Below are 18,050 nucleotides of genomic sequence, written 5' to 3'. Positions count from 1 at the left end.
TTGTATTGGTAAGGGCCCAGCATCCCTCTGCCTTCCTTTCATTTTTTTACTACTACTTATAGCAGCAATAAAACAAATGCTATAACTAGTAGCATTTTGATTCAGAATCAAAATGCTACTACTTATAGTAGCTGCATTTTGATTCAGAAAAAGTCTGAAGGTGGATGGTGCAATCTTACAGCTCCAGTGGCCTTGACTTTTAAAGCAGCTGAATCAGAAGGGCATTTCCGATGGAAACGAAGGCATTAGTGGGAAATATGCAACCCTGAAGAGGATGCCAGATAAGAACAGCTGCTGCAGCCATGAATCATGGCCATACCATTGTTATCAGCTAGCCATCTCATAAACCAGCATGAGTATGCATCAGAGGAGGCTGCAACATAAAAGAGCAGGTTATTCTCTTTTCTGAGAGCCTAAGGAAGTCCGAATCAACCATTACTTTAGCTAAGAATCAACCAGCTTATTGTCATTTAAATTACTTTATTGTTAGGGAAAAGATGCAGCAGGAGAAAAAACAGAATATTGATCTGAATGAAGCAACAGTGAAATTTACTGGAAGCAAATATAAATAATTTTTCTACCTTTAAAAACAGGTATGACACAAGGTAAAAAAAAAAAAGCACATAAATAAAATATTTCATTAGTTAATAATGCAAAACAATTAAAAAATTGCATACTTGAATTGGAAAAAAATAAACATGTAAGTAATCAAATGTACTCCATTCAATAATCAATGCTCCTCAGCAGTTTTGACCTTGGTGGACATAATGTTATGGCTGATCAGTGTAAACAGCACAAAGCCTTTGAAATATGTTTTTTTTTTCTGCTTGGAGCTCCAGGCTCAGGAGACTTTTAATCCTTTAGCATTAATGCAGCACAGGTACATCCCAAAGATAAGGAAGCGAGTCTACAGTGTATTAGTGGCTGGAGTGAAGTTGTGCATGTTTACGAGTGTAGGGAGCATATCTGTATTTTTTTATGCATGCAAGGCTGCGTCCAGACACTGGCATAGAAAACAAATATGGGAAGCCTCAGGGTAAAGGGTCAAACTGCATCGTAACACCATTTCATCAGCGCTAAATCATCCTGTCTTTTTCTGCCCCAACCAAGTCTTCCTCTCTCTCATCCTCTCTTTTAACTCTCCACATCCTTTCAGTGGTTTGTTCCTCTTGGCAACACTGCGGCGATTAGAAAAATGAGCACCTGGCCCTAAGTAAGCGCTTCTGCCTGTTTGTCTTTCTGACCCTAGTGGTGGAACTCTTTCTTCCCCGCAGCGACAAAAACCTTCACAAGCAACAGAATATGCTTCTACGCTCTCTGAAGAGACACAAGATTAAAGCAACTAACTTGCATTGTAATCACAGCTGGATGAAGAATAGTTAAGTCACTGACCTTGGAACGGGGTGGAGCACGGATGTACCATTTACAGTCGACAGCCTCAGTGGCACCAGCTTTCCCGTCTCTGGTGATCTGATGGGACTCAATGATACCTTCTGGACCAACCATGTCATACTGACAGGCTGAAACACAGGTGCATTCATAAACACATACAAAAGCAATTTTCCATGTATGCAGTCATGAGAAAAAGAAATATTCTGCATGGAAAAGTAATTGGAAACGCCAAGTATACCACATCAATCAATAAAAACTTAAAACAGTTTTTTTCTCAGATCACTGTGGAGGAATTTTGTCCCATTCTTTGTAACATTGCTTCATTTATTTGAGGTTTTCAATGATATATTTGACTAGAGATCTAGTAAGATCCCACCACAGCATCTTAGCACAGGGTAAGGTTTTAACCTAACAAGATGTTAACTTTTAACCCTTCCCGATTTTGTGTGAAGGCAAACCTTTCTGATCCAGAACAACAAATTGCCCTCTTAAATTTGATATAAGCAGCAAAGGTATACTTAAATGTATTCACACCAGCCCTGTTTGGGATGTTTTAATCAGACTCTAGTTTGTTAGTCTAGAAAGTCCACCTCTTTTGGGGAAGTGTGAATGAGCAACCAAACTCTGATGCAGAACAAAAAAAGCAAACACTGGTCAGCCTAAAAACCTAGGTCTCGGTTCAATAGACGTGAACTCTGGCGGTGTTTGAATGCATACGTGGGTGTAAACAGACCACAGACTGATCCAAAAGCAGGAAGCAAACTCTGGTGCAGGGCATTCTGGGTGAATATAACCAAAACAAATGTCAGACTCTTACTCTAGAGGGAGATATGGCTCGTGGTGTTTTACCAAGGACAAAAGTGAAATCTTACAAACGCTAACATTTGACGCTACTCTATTTTTGCTTACATTTTATGAAGAAAGAACTTGTACTCTTGTCTTCTTGTAAATGTCACAAATGTGGCAGTATTGATCCCCAATAGAACAGAGTCTATCGGAGTATCAGATGTGAAAACATCCTCAGTGTTTTACTGTATTGTATTAACATTCATTGAAAGTAATAATAAATGTAATTTTTTTTCTCCATTGTAGGTGGTTTAATGTGGTGGATGAATGACTGGATGCCACAGGTACATATGCAAACACTGCAACAGTAAAACACAGTTTGTACAGAGCAGCATTACAAGCCTTAGGAAGAAGAACTGTGGTAAAACATAGTGTGTAATGTAATCAGAAGTGAGGCAGAAAGAGAAAAAGGAAAAAAAAAAAAAAAACAGAAGTAAAAACAGAGACTGAGAGAGTATACCTACAGGGCAGAGGTGGGGGTACTCCCAAATCAGCAAAGTCGGGATCTGAGGAGATAGAAGGGGGGAAACAGAGAGGTGGGGGCATTCATTTTTAATGCCTGAAATAAATTTTTTTTACAGATAACACAGCAGCAAAGCGCATAATGCTTAAGGGAAGCCTATATATGAAGAACTATATCCTATATCCTAAATTAATTCTGGCATCCTTAAATGTTGTGGTAAAAATCAATATTTGTTACGTGTTTTTATGAATAGGAGAATTATTTTGATAACTTACACCAGTGAAACAAGTATAGCTATGGTTACATATTGTTATATTTCACTATATTGGGAAATAATTGAGCATGAATAGGCATTTCCTTTTTTTTAACATATGTGACTGAGCTTGTTCAAGACTATTATATCATCATAATTACACACCCGGCCATGTCTAATTATACGTGCATGGCTTGCACATACAGGCATTTTACGGTTGTGGTATTAAATTATATAGTTCCATAAGACAAAAGAGATGGTTTTGCATTCATTGCAGGGAAACTATCGTCTCTATCAGCACTGCAGCTAGTTTTAATATGCTTATTTGTAATGTACGCAGTTCAACAGAGCATTAGAGCCACCAGTGTAAAAGCACATCAGACATAAATGTGCATGTTTTCTGAATTCCCATAACAAAAAGTAAAGTGCACATGTTGACGTCTCTATGGTACAGGTGTGCAAAGTATTTCATACTGTAAGAACCCAAAACATCTCTTGTTCTAATGTAAAGATAAAATGCATAGTAAAAGCATGAAAGCAAGCAATAGCAGGAGTCTTTCATGGTTCACAGAAATAATACAAAACTTTCCAAGGCATTACAGAAATCACAAACATTACAGGGGACTGTTAGGTCAGCATTAGTACTTACAATTTAGATGATCATAGAAGTCACAAAAAATATGTTAACCATTAATTCATACTAATATAATATTTACCAATGTTTGCATGAGTGCTGTAAGCGTGCTACAGCAGATTTGACGGAGAACAGATTGAGCCAGGATGCAATTGCAGCAAAACATATTGTACTTGCTGTCTTGAATTTGAGGAGCGTTAGCATTAGCAGCTGAGACAATGGAGACACTGTTTAGCACATCTATATGGACAAGACTACCTGGATGTATTTTATTTAGGTTTTGAGTACTGCTGCAGTAAGTTGCTTCAAAATGGCTGCCATTGATGACACATGTCAAATCTTTTACCCAACATCACAGTTTATTAATCCTAAAGATTTAATGTCATTCTGTAGAGAAGTGTGATGACGTCTCTACAGACAGAAATCATCTAAGCTTCAACTTGGTTTTTTGTCATCACTTCAGCGGAAATATTTCTGTTTTCCAATAAAATTTTGAAATTGGAAAGTCTTTAGAAATTAAGATCAACTCCGGAAATATTAAAGCGTAATTTACTAATTATGATTTAGTACATTACTTTTTGATATAAAATATGAATAGAGTAAATATCGTATTAAATCAATTCCACTTGATTTCATTTGATTCCAGCATAGTAACAAAGTTTTTGTGCCTTTAAAGGTCTGCAGTCAGTTACAATCTTCTGACTGCCTTCATCTGAGGACTCACAAAATCCACTTGAGGATAAACGGTGACATGGCTACCACTGACTGAGCTTAGTGTGGAAAATGAGCTTTGATTGCACAGCATGAACTCCTTTCCTAAATGCCACTGACTTTTTTTGTCTGTGTATACGCTCTAAATTCTTGGTCTAGACATGAGTCAGTGACTATTTGCTCAAGCGCAGCAGACATGAAAAAAGAAGTCGGAAATAGCTTCCAATGAACACCTGGTGAATTTGCACAAAAATGTAAATCAAATCTCAAATAAGAATAAAATTAACATTAAAGGTAAAGTTAGTGTTTTTCAACTAATTACAGCTATGTTCAGAGTCAAAACCTAAGGTCAGTAAACTTTGTAAAGGACAGTCTTTTGATGACCATTTAAAAAACATGAAGGACTACATACAATGATTTATAATTAAGGATTATTTTTACAAATTATCAGGGATAAGAGTCATGACAAACTTTGAAGGCTTCTGTCCTCTCTACCGCTGTCCGTGTTTGCCTGTCTTATTGCTTATGTCTGTGAGAAATGAAAAAGAAAAAAGAGTAGAAGACAGTTCATGAAACATTGACCTCAAGGTCAACTTTGCTGCCTTTTTGAGAAATTTCTCATTTGCTTATAGGTATCATGTTCCACACAATAATCACAAGGTCAGCCAGAATGAGAGCAGCCTGACATCACCTATAATAAAACCTATTCTTAATATAGTCACCACAGGACTACAGTGCTTATAAATTAGTTGACCCTTGACCTTTCTAAACTTGAGGAGTTGAATGTTAATGAGACATCCTCCATGCCTCCATTGATCAGCCCCCTTCCTTTCCTGTCTGTCATCACTGATTAATAGATCCAATCAATTAGCTGGATTGATGAAATAAATGATGAACTAAATGTTTACTCTCTGCATGAGTGATGATGTAACGTATTTACAATCTCAGCAAGATTCATAATCTCAGCCACATCGGTGACACTACATCACAGCGTGAACATGATATTTCCAAAGCTCTGTTGAGTTTCATCACAGCATGCTGACATTATTAATTTGTTTGTTTTGTGCTGTCATTGTCATTAACGTCCCCCTATGAGGTCCCCAATTTCTGCATTGTGTAAACTGCTTTATATTAACAGAATAAATTTAGTGCAAAATGTCACACATTTTTCTCTGTTAAAGTCCAAATTCTTGTACTTAGCTCTGACAAGAACATGCTCACTTGAAAGACCAGGACGTAGAGTTGGCTTCTAACTGTTTACAATGGACTGTCTGTTGAGGTTGATTTCGAAACAAAATGCACCATAAAATACAACAATTTAATGTTAAGTGGTACAAAAATAGAACAAAGTATTTTGTGGTTCGGAAATCTGTAGCTGGGAACTGCATCTCAATGGGGGATCTCTGACCAACAGAACCCTGTCACTGGACTGTCCGTGTCTGAAAAACCGATATTTAACAAATAGCTTGAACCCGTGTTCACTAAGAGGATGACTTCTGCTCTGTTCCAGGTACAGAATCTTTGCTGACCTGTTTAAGTTGCGTTTCAACATTTCAACAAAAAAACCTGTGTACAAAAAAAGCCAATGTGAATACCATGCAAGCCTTGACTACAAGCAAACATTTTTATGAAATGTTCCGTTACATTTTTTCTAACATATGCCTTCATATGAAAGGCTAAACTGGAAATTCCCGACATAGACATTAGTGAATTGTTATAATGTCTTATGCGTAGATGAACACAGTTCAGCTGTGTAGTACAAAGTGTTCCCCATATGTCCTTTAGGCACTCACAAGTGAAAAGCATGCTACATAGCTGAAGAAGTGAATTTCTAATGACTACAATCCCATAAGTGTTGCATTACTTTTCATAATACAGACATGAAAAAAAATGTTTCATTAATAAGGTACAATAAATCGCATTTAAAATTAAATAGCATTACTTCACTGCTACACTTGCTACACATCCCTTCACTATTAACTCTTGCCCTTAATGTATGCATAACTAATGAGTAAGCCCATGATTGTGAGTGTAGAACAATGTTTCAAGAATTAAACATGAGAAGAGGGAAGGAGAAATCGAGGCACTGACAAGCAGCCCACACACAAAACTCAGTTTCCCAATGGCCTCATTTCCTCCCAACCACTTGGTGGTGACATTTAAATAAGCATCTGATTAATAATCTCTGTTTATGTGGTTGATCGAGTTAATGAATAGCCACCATTAATCACACCAACCACAGATGTGGGTAGAGTTCCACTAAACGACCAAAACGGAGCTGCAGGCGGAAAGAGAGAGCGTGGTGAAATCAAACAGGGGTGACCGTTTCTTATATTCTTACAGTTCAACTAACATCCAGATCTCACAACAAACCAACACAATACATGCTGGATTGTTTGATTGAGAAAACATATGTCACTGGGAAAATCTCTTCTAATGAAACACTGCTTTAGAGAATAACCACATATCTGATGTGACTCAGCAGGACTTTGTCATCGCTTCAGACGACAAACCATCTGTACTTCGAAAAATTTGATGTCAAATGTGGATGCTGTAGGACCTGCAAAGGACTGATAGGATTTACCACAGCCTGGGTGTCATGGTCAGTGAGCTGGGTCTGTGCCCTGAATTGCGATTAGCGCCGATGTGTACTGCAACGCCATGTCACGAGCATCAACATCTACACATCAGAAGTCCTACTAGAAACTGCACCACACAGCAAAGAAGGCAAACCCTATCCCCCCCAAAAAAACAAGTCTTGCTTACGGTGAAGAATAAAGATCTGACGAATATATTTTCCCTGTGAACCTGAGTTCACTTTGTTTTACATTCATACAGACAGCTGCCCTTGACCTCGTAATATATGGTCTGTAACCCTGCAGGAAGAGCTTGTCGCTGGCAAAACTCTCCTGAGTAATTTCCAATCCTACTCCAACTATCTATGGTTCAAGTGCCCTTGATTAAAAGCACTTAACCCCCAGGATGTTCTGGTGGAGGATTCCAATATCCAGAAATATCTGTTCAAAGAGAAAGATCCTCTGTCAGCATCTGGAGGACAAACCGTTACGTTTTTAGAGGCATATAGATTACAAAAAGGCTGTGATCTCTGTCCTTGTGTTTGAACTAACGATTCATACGATACATTATTGATCTCCATAAGGAAAGCAGTGAATAGAAAAGCACTGGAAGCAGAAAGGGATAAAGTGTCTTTCTCAAGGACACCACAGCACAAGAAGAATACTAACACATATGCATTGTCATCATGGTGTTGTTAAAAGACTTACAGGTACCCAAATCACAATTTTCTGCCAAGGTTTATGGATACAGCACTAAGAGTTTGCACTTGCTCCATCAGCAGAATGTGCTCAAGCACTTAAAGGGTCAAAGAACAAACCAAAATGACTGTTGCTTTGAAAAGATCCGTAAAAGAGAGAAATAAAAATCTTTATCCCCAGTGGAATCTCTCAAAGCACAAAGGAACCGATTCACTGCCTTCCACATCTAAGCACATTCTGTTCATAAGAGACAGCTAGTCAGCTAAGTGAGATATATTAGACAGTTGGGGGGAAAAAAAGCATGATGCCAAATGACCAATGTGCACCATATTCACAAAATATTTCTGTCACACAGCTGCACAAAATGACTATTTAAGCTGCCTTCCCATTGCTGGCATTTACTTTCTTCATGGTAGCTCAAGGAAATATGAACTTTTAACTCAAATGCCACATTGGCTTTTCAAAAATTGTTTTTCCTCTTTTGTTTTCTAAAGTCAATTCATTCCTTCACCTGAAGTGTTTCTAGCTTGCACAGGTAAACCAAGTGAAGTAAAGAGAAGCAAAGCATCAAAATTATTCAGAAAATATTTGACAAAAAACTTGAAAATTTACAAATTTTTTGGAGCTTTTAAGAAGCTTTCAAGATAAGGTTTTGCAACCCAAATTAACTTCTATTTATGATGGGAAGAGAAAGAGAGGCAGTTTGAAAACAGCTTTGAGTCATTACTTTCTGTAAAATGGAAAGAAATGTGCCTTGGTTGAACAAATGAGCAGTTTGTCAACACAAATCTGGCTTTATGTAATTTATGCATGCATTTGGATACAACATCCCTTTTCTTTACAGGACTGAAAGGAAAATTTAGCCATTTATCCATCCAATAAGCCAAGAAGTGCAGCCTCGTCTCCCTCACTGTTTGGCAAACTTTCGTGTCAATCTTCCTCGTAGCTGACAAACAAACTTTTGTCAATCCCACCGACTACTGTGCTGATGTGTGTGCAGCAGTGTGAGCAGTGTGTCAGAAATCTGAGCAATACTTTTCAGCAAGTCACTTTTTAAAAAATTAATGATTACAATTAACATGTTGAAGTCCCAGTCCTAGTTACAATATAGATGTTGAAAACAGATTTTTGGCAAAAACCTAAAATGTAACAGAAGATTTTTGCCTTGCCAAAGGTTCGCAGTTTGAGTTTGCACTCTTCTCAGAAATTCATCTATGACTTACTTACTGGCTATTGAAATCCATTTTAATTATTCCTTTCAGCTGGGAGTTCTGTAATGTAGTTTTAAATATTCCATCATTACAGCGTGTCCAACACATCTAAGCTTTTGGCAGTTTTGAGCTAATTCAAAGCACCGTAAAAACACTATCAAAGGTTCAAGTACCCTTTGTTCTCTAAACTGCTCCGATGAGTACTTTTTATTACCACTATACAATTATGTACTGTGGGGTTTTGAGGACATGTTCCTCATTTTCAGTTAATTACTTTTTTCTCAAGGCTTTTGAGAAGAAAAAAAAAAAAAAAAAAACATTTTTCTTTAATTAAAGAGATATTTAATTTCAGTTAAGTCAAAAGGGGCTTGTGTCAAACTGGCTGGATCTGATGCAACACGTGACTGCTAGGCATCATGCAGTATGCTAAAACATGAACCGGGTTTTTCTGTCTTCGAGTCATTTTTCACGGCTTAGGTAATTTAACTGTCAACTGTATCTTCTTTAAAAATATGTTATCTTCAGTTTTTTGTTTTTGCCGACAACAACTCACTCTCCAGTGGTGCCTGTTCTGGCCCCTATCTATTCCATAAAACACAATGTCCACTCGAGAGTATTTCACATAAGCCCTCTTCAAATAGATTTCAGTAATACTTTGACTAGGCTGTTTTCCTATGCAACTATTATTTATTTATTTATTTTGTCAGCAAAGCTTTACAGATTTTACTTAGCGTCTGGCACAAACTGAAGTCACCTGTAGCTGCCCTCACAATAGTTGAGTAAATATGTCAATCAAGACTTTAATTTTGAGAAGACAGCACAGAATTTCAATCACCCAGGTGGAGTTCTTTTTTGTTTCCCAATCCGCACATACCCGCAGTAATGCGAATGCTGTCCCTACCCTCAATTCAGTGTTCCAGGGAAACAGTGACAAGCACAAAAAAACTGATAAGACATCACAATACTATCACCTAGTGAAGAGTTTCTCCTGTCCTGTGTGAATACAACACTGTGTTAAGCAATGGCATGCTGAAGTGATCCAAGGATGAAGCATAGTCTCACTATGCTTTGTAGTCGTCTTTTTCAGTTTTGGTAGTGATATAGTCATTCAATCATCTTCTTTTATTTCTAAGATATTCTAAAAGATAAAATGGATCTGGTCTTCACAAACTGTAAATTATTAAAATCTAACCTAAATTGTAAAGAGCGCAAATCTTACACTAACAGTGTCCATTGAACAAAAATGGAACCAAGTAAAAAATCTGTGCATGGAAACTTGCTGCATTCAGAGGATTTAATATGGGAAGTAGCTGCTAATCAATGCACAGCACAGCTTATGGCTTGTAAAGAAACTATGTTTCCAGCCTTGCCTCTAATCAGGTGAAAATGTTAATACTGAGCGGAGATGTTGTGCATAAATCCTCATTTTTGGCTTTTAAGTAAAATATACAATATATTTAAACTGTCTAACCCATTATGTAGAGATAGTTTCAAAAAAGTGACTAAACATGATTCCGCAGGCAATCCTCACCCCAAATCATGACAACGGAATACAGCAGAAAAACGTATCCTAACATCGAAAGCAAATGAGAAGCAGTGTGACATATTTAAAGGCTGTCTAACATGGCAAGAAATTATTTTGGCTTCAATAAAAACAATAAAAAAGTCTACAGAACAAAACAAAAGAAAAAAACTAAAGCACATAGCAGCTAAGATGTATTTCTGTTAGTTTGGACAATGCTACAAACACTAGTAACGTACAGATTTTGCACTGGTATTGCAGACATGGCTTCTGTTGATTTAAACAACTTGACTTTGCTCGGTGGAGGGTGATAAGATGTGGGAACAGTTTATAATTTCAGCTTTCTCCACTGAAAGTTAGCAATTCTAAAGGATCAAAACCATGGGCTTTGGAGTGATTCCTAATGATTTTTTTTTTTGATGGGTGACAAAGAAGTTTACAAAAATGAAACTAACTTCCAGACTGCAATTCGTTACCATAAAAAATAAATAAATAATAATAATAAAAAAAAAAACATCTCCACCAGTTGGACCAACAGTTTCAGTTTTGTTTGTTTTTGTGAAGCCATGCTCTCAAACATCCATTATGTTTAAGGTTAAATGTTGTTTTCAATAAATTGCTTGCTCTATTTTTTCACTTGCAATTTACAACCTGACCAGCATGATATGCAAATACTTTAATCAAAAGCTGAAAAAGGTCAGGTTGCAAATGCTACACAACATATTCAGCAAGTGGTTATCATGCCATAATGATGTGTGTACTTTTAAAAACGCAATAATCTTGGTAACATTTATTGAGCAAACATACTATTAGAAATGCTTTAGTGCTTATTTTACAGAAGCACTATATAAAATAGCGCTTATATACTATTTCAATAAATGTATAGCGTATTCCGATGTACATGTCTAATACTTTACAAGGTGCTCTAAAATTAGAGATAAAGGAGGTCAAAACTAGTACTTCCTACACTGATGTCCTTTGAATAGAATCTTTAAATCTGGAACTACTAGCTGAGTTATATTGTGGAAAAAGAACAAAAATATCCTGGAATTGATGAACATTAATACCTTTTTCCCTCTAATGTGTCCTTAACAAGAGTTTTACTTTTACAACAGTAAGAGATTGAGTTCTATTTAAAATAGATTAAGAATAGGTTAGTTGAGAGAACAGACAGGTATTCTCTTGCTTTACGAAATTGATACAACATAGTTAAACAAACTGAAAACAGACTGCAAATGTTATTTTGTCATTTGCATATGTGCGTGTGTTGGCGGGTGTTTGTGTGAGTGCTGGTTGGAGATGGGGGAGCCATTACTAATACAACAGTTAGTTGTCCCAAGGCATCACAGGTGTTTCTATCTGAGGGATGCTACAATGACAGACACTTTCAATCTAGGTTCCATTTGGCCAGCCATGCAATAAATCAACACAACATCCCTACTCTGCCACTCATTACTGCAAACAGTGACTGAAAGGCATGGAGTAAGGTTATGTGTGTGTGAGAGAGAAGGGATAGATCTGCTGATCTACAAACAATGCTCCACTAAGAAAGGTAATTGAAGACTCTGATTGCTTTTTTTTTTTTTTTTTTTTTTTTAGGGAAGGCGTTTTATTTTCTTGTCATGGAATTATTAGAGGTGGCAAATCTCTGTTTCAATTGTCACTGCTACTCTGCAGTTGTTTTAGAAGACCCAGGGGGGAATCAGCAGCTCAAAAAGACTTATTTTCTGCCAACAGCAGGCTACAATTTAACCCAGTGGGGTAATGAACTGCAGGCAAACACACTGATGCTTACAACCAACACAAGCACAAGTGGGTTAAAGTGAAGAATGAAGAATGTTAAACACATTCTCTCTTGCATATACACCATGGCAATTTTTTCAACATACCGTAGTTTAAAATGAGCAAACATGTAATTCTAAGATAACATTTTCTTCTTCAAACATAATCTAAAATGAGGAAACAGTGAGGACAGTGACTTATGCAATGAGGATGACAAAGAGTATTTAAACACGAAGATTATGAGAGAGGGCGATTAAGAAAACAGAAACGAATGGCAATTCAGAATTTTGCACAACCGTTTTCTGCCCTGTATATTCAGTAAAGTTGCTGAAGCAAATTCATAGCTCTCTCAACCAAGAGAGCTATGAATTTAACAAGAAACTGGTCAATGAGCCAAAGGTGGAAGTAGTTATGCTGTGAAAACAGTTTACAATTTGTATTCAGAAGTGTACAGTGTGGTTCCTTCTGAGATTGAAATCGCTGTAACATGTACACTATGGACTCAGCAACATCTGGTGTGTTTCTTAAAACTCAGTTCAGGTGAACCCAAGAGAAAGATGACCTGTCTGTGAAGGATAAAACCTAGGAGTAACAGCAATAATATTTTTAAAAAGTTGATTTCTTTTGTAGTTTTATACCTTAAACACGTATTGCAAACGTATTTTGTTGTGTATTGTTGCACTGGAGATAAAAAAAAACAATTTAAATACTGCACCCCAAGAAGTCCTTTACAATAATGTTAATCTGAATACTTCTTCTTCTTATTAAGCACCGTTAAAATATCACCATTTTAAAAATACTGCAACTGTGTATTGTACACACGAATCCAGATAATTTGAAAACCGGTTCAGCACACTTGCATATAATTGTGTGACTTTGTAAAGCTTAAAGATCTTTGAAAAACTGAAGATTATACAAACTGTTCTATGCAAAAATGCGCTTGTTCTGTACATATTCTCTTTTTTTCAACTGATATTTTAAATGTTGCTTATAGCAATACTACAGTGATGTTCTTACTTGAATACAATTCAAATTGTAGGGTTACTCCCATAGCCTGTTGGCTACTTCATTTATCCAGTGATTATAAAAATGCACCATCACAAATATCAGCATTTAGAATTTGTAAAAAATACATATTCAATACAATTCAAGAAGGTGAAGAGAAAAAAAAAGCAAAATGAGAGTGTGACCCACCTGCTGAAATGACAGGAATTCCCATAGCAACTGAAATACTGTGGCATGCATTTGAATACATAGATCTTTCTAAGAACTGTTCCAGGTAGCATTGTGAAAAGGAAGATAAAATTAATAGTCTGTACCTAACAATACCCTGATTTACAGAGCATTGCAAAAATAGTTTTGCCTTCTGGATTTTATGAGTGAAAATTTGATCTAATTGCATTATTAAAACTCTGCAGTATTTTTCATCATAATGAAGTTTGTCCTCCCAAACACTATGCTATTAATATGACTATGTCCATCAAAGTGGGGATGAGCTATTTTAAGCACAGACTTCAATTATGAACTTGCTAAGGTTCACACCTTGTTGTATCTACTATAAAAAAAACCCCTGCTTTATCTACCCTACTGTGGTGAGCTAGTTTGATGAAGATTGAGCGTTGGGTTAGCTGTTAACACAAAAACATAAAGAACCTCCTCCACTTGTTAAACTTGATTTATTTAACCTACATTTACCAATATTTTTAATATTACTTTGGATCAAATAAAATAGGTTTCTTTTTTTGCAGTCTAATTGAACATAGTTTGTAGCTGTGGCGAAACAAAGCAACAAAGACTCTCCTATAGAGATTTTCTTCCATCACCAGCAACTAATAACCAATATCCCCCTAACACATTATTTCAAGCTGTTCCTACCCTCTGTTGTCACCAGAGACAGGCTGCCCCTGATTAACAACCCAATGGCTTCTCAAACAAGGTAGTCAGAAAGTTATGCAAAGAGATGACAAAGAAAATGCAGACGAGCACACGCAGAAGCACAAGCACAAGCACAGAAGTTTCCTTCAACTTTAATTGAACCCCTGCCTGATGGGATAACAGTGTGTGCTAAAAAGGCTTATTCACAATGCAAACAGACAATACTGCTGGGCATCTACATCAGCTTCTCTCATATGGCTTGGAAGATAATGCATGCAGAGCTGCTGTCTTCAGCTTGTATTGGAAACAGCAGATGTAGAAGGACACAAAGCCATTTTTACCCTTTCATTCCTTCCTTTTGTCATCTGATCAAACTAAACAGGATTACCCTCCTCCCCTGGCACAGTGTAGGTACGTTTCATTTTCATTAATAATAAAAGCAGGTAAAATCAGTTTGAATTTGATTCAGTTGGATTCATTTCCTCTGTACAAAGCCATAAGCTTATAAGAAAAGTAATAATCCACATGTGATGTTTGCGGGAAAACCTATGCAACAGTGTCTGACTGTTTATTGCCTTGACCCAATGCAAACTATTGAAGGTCATGAAGCTTATTCTTTTCACTAATGGGGTAGATGGAGTAATAGACAATGTATTTAAAGTATTAAAACATTGGCCAAGAAAAATATTCATGTGTGCATTATCACTGTAACAAAGGACTGCTGAGATGCAATATGTGTTGACTAATTTATGAAGATGCAAAGATCTAATTTAAACCTCTGCCTACACTATAAGATTTCCAAAAGTAAAACACTTCTAAATTCAGCAGGGTCAACTGCAGACAGAAGGACAAAGTGCAAAACAAATTCAGAACGAGGAACTTTCTTGTAACTTGTTCAGTTTTTCTGTTACTGGCTGAAAATCTTTCTCTCACTTGGAGCCTGAATGAACTGCAGGGATTTCTTAGCAAACACAGAGTACCACTTTATTTGACGGGTTGTGAATAAGACTGTCATGACACCTTCATAAACATGACATAACAGCTGTCATGAACATGAGTAAGTCTTTGTGAATATTTATGACTGTTGTCATAAAGTGTCAATTGTTAAATCATGACACTTTTAATACAAAGTTGACATTATTCAAAATATTTTTGTTATGACAACTTGTCATTAACAAAGAAATTATGATCGGACATAAATTTGTTCTGAAAGTATTACTGATTAAACTTTAGCTTTAATAACATAAAGCTACATAATTTTTAAAGTGTAATCAATAATATGTTTATAACAAATTTATGTCAGCTCATGATTTCTTGGTTAATGTCAGGTTGTCATAACGAAGACATTTTTCTCTAGGTTAACACACATATTCACCCACCTACATACACACAGTATATAGTGTGTATGTAGTGTGTTTTGACGTGTTATAGAAAATTAAATTTTCTCTTGGATAGCTTCCTCTGACTTCATTTTTAAACACATCCGTAGACTGAAAAGCGCTAACGTTAAGTCTTCGTCTCTCAGTAACAATGTTCATACTGAATAGCATTGTTGTTACCGTAGTATGTCCTAGTAGTAGCTGCTAAGTATTCATTGATTGGATATTTAAGTTTCAGTTTGCCTGCTCAACAGTCATGGTTGATTGATGAAAGTCTTTTAGTGGCAGTCACTATGCAAATTGTGTTTTCATAATTCATTAAAGTTACTGCTGGATGGGGTCTATCCACAATAGATACCCACAACTGTTAGATATGACAATCCCCAAAATGGCAAAGTTGGAAGCATTGCGACATAGATCAGAAGGAGAAGAAGAAAAAAAAACCACTACACAGTTATTGAACCTGATATTATTAGGACATTTAACAATAAATATTACAATTTCTTTCTAAATACATTGCAGCTCCAGTTAGCAAGTAAAATAGCAGGAAATTGTCAAATCCTATTTCACTCTCAGCAGAAAACTCATTTCAGTGGATGTCTGTTAGAGAAAAAGAAATACACACTTCACATATTGAATCTTAAAATGTCATGTCAGGTATGAAATTAAGTGACATAGGCAGATAGGTCATCACCAAGAAATGATAACACCTAACAATGACAAATATTCACTTTAGGTGCTTTCTTTGATTGATGAATTATTTTCAGGCCACAACTACTGAATGGGTGAATGCAATCAGCAGTGACAGAGAGAGAGACAAAAAGAGAGACGCCAGCTCTGTAGCCTCTGTAGATACACACTAATAGAAATCAAATTCCTTGGTGCAGAGTGAAACCTCAGGTTTTACCGTTTCAGCTGTTACCAACAACTCCCAACAGAGTGGAGAGCAAGGTAATGGAGGGTGACCGTCGAGTTGGACTTCATTTTGCCGGCAAATTAGAAACAGTGAAAGAGCTGAAGTGCCTGAAATGTGAACTCATAGTGGCCTCACCGTTCAAATTCATTAAGATATTTTAAGACATTTATAACATGTACTTGAGCCCTTTCTTAAGAAATATTTAAGTATTAGGGTGACAGCCTGAATACGTAACTTGAATACTTCAGGTTGTTACAGTAGCAATTTGATAATATTCTTGTATTGTTGTATTAGTAATGCCTTTATGCATTGTTTCAGTCTCACAAAAACTGAAAAATTTAGCAATTCTGTCAACACACCTGTGAGATGGTTAATCCATAGTCTCTTTTTGACAGACAATATTCATCATATATTGTACTTTTTTAGCCTGGTGCCTCTTCCATTAAAACATATTTATTTGGAATTCTTCAAGGTTTCTTTGGATTACACTATTATGTCTACGTTTACGTAGAAATTACCCTCCTTTTCTTTCTCAACCTGCTCTTTCTGCCCCTACTTGAAAAGTGAAAAAAAATTATTTACATTTCAAAGACATGACAGGACTTGGTGGTCCATAAAATCTCTTTCTTTCTCATCTAGACACACATGAATCATGTTTCTCAAAGCACTAGCTTGGCAACATAGAAAACAATGTGACAGAAGCCAATCACCACCTGCAGTCTGTTAGCTTAAGATAGCATGACATATATAATAGTCTGTACAAAAAAGATTGCAAAGTGCTGGTTTTACTGAAAATGAAGTGAATAACAATATTCAAAAAAATGTCAAACTCTTCTTTTAAATCAACCCCCTTTGCATTAAAGAAATACTTTATACATTTGCAGACAAAGCCAAGAGGAGAATAGGTCAATATAATCTAAATATATGTAGATTTTAATTCGCTCCTTCCAGTAGCAACGCAGTAAGACTCTTTTGGCATAGTAACAAATATCTGCATGCACAATAACTATGGATTAACCACAGATGTACAGTTTCACCCAACTTGCTGGGATTGTTCTTTGTCCTTTCATCCCCTCATGCCGTCAGCATGCAACAGGGGAAAGACGGTGGAGTGTCACACACTCGACTTCATTACACCCTCATTTCAGTACATCACTGATCACTGTCAGTGCTGATGGATTTCACCCAGAGCAGGGTGAGCTATGAGGTTGTCATGGTGCTGTGGTCAAAGTGATCCTGCAGGACCTCATGTCACAAGTAAATATGATTCATATGGTAACATGGCTTCGTGTGCGGGGTGGCAATTTGCATGTGTATTCTCTACTCCAGAGTATCTATAAACGGCCCATTCTGCTTTACTGCAAGCTGCCATTGGTTTTATGAGCGCTCTGACATGAGAGTCAGTGAAGGACACTGATGGGGACTCTAATATGACTGGAGAGCTGGCAGAGTTTGCACCGTTGATGTACAATCACATCCATCTTTGTTTACCGTCAACGTCCTCACTGTCTGATAATCAACAGATAAAAAAAATATATTTATGTCGCTTGCAGTTCTGTTTAGCAGCCTCCCAGAGTCCTGCTGATTGCCAAGTCTATTCAAATAAATATGTATTAGCTGAAGTGCAGTTTCTGTTGGCATTTGTACTGCTGGTCTAATCTTTTCTTTTTTAGAAAGCTTGCCTTGTTTTTTACCCTGTAATTTGATGTTTTCTTTGTTACACAGTGAAAAATCTTAACTTATATTTGACCCCAGGTACCCAACATGGTGATATGATGACATTGGCCTAAA

At 36.7% G+C, this 18,050-nt stretch overlaps 1 protein-coding gene across 5 annotated transcripts in view; it reads right to left on the bottom strand.

The window, feature by feature from the left end:
- neto1l (neuropilin (NRP) and tolloid (TLL)-like 1, like) overlaps positions 1–18,050 on the bottom strand; it is a 68,620-nt gene that overhangs the window by 21,549 nt on the left and 29,021 nt on the right. For 4 of the 5 annotated variants that reach the window (XM_044103856.1, XM_044103857.1, XM_044103858.1 and 1 more), the window contains exons 5-6: positions 2,703–2,744; positions 1,393–1,520 (exon numbers count right to left, since the gene is read on the bottom strand). In XM_044103856.1, coding sequence (XP_043959791.1) covers positions 1,393–1,520; positions 2,703–2,744 — 170 coding nt within the window. Of the gene's footprint in view, positions 1–1,392; positions 1,521–2,698; positions 2,745–18,050 lie in introns of all 5 variants that reach the window. The other variant, XR_006369420.1, reaches the window with a different exon arrangement.

The sequence above is a fragment of the Gambusia affinis genome, linkage group LG21, assembly GCF_019740435.1.
Source record: "Gambusia affinis linkage group LG21, SWU_Gaff_1.0, whole genome shotgun sequence".
NCBI classification, from domain to species: domain Eukaryota; kingdom Metazoa; phylum Chordata; class Actinopteri; order Cyprinodontiformes; family Poeciliidae; genus Gambusia; species Gambusia affinis.
This window is presented reverse-complemented; position numbering and strand designations above follow the sequence as displayed.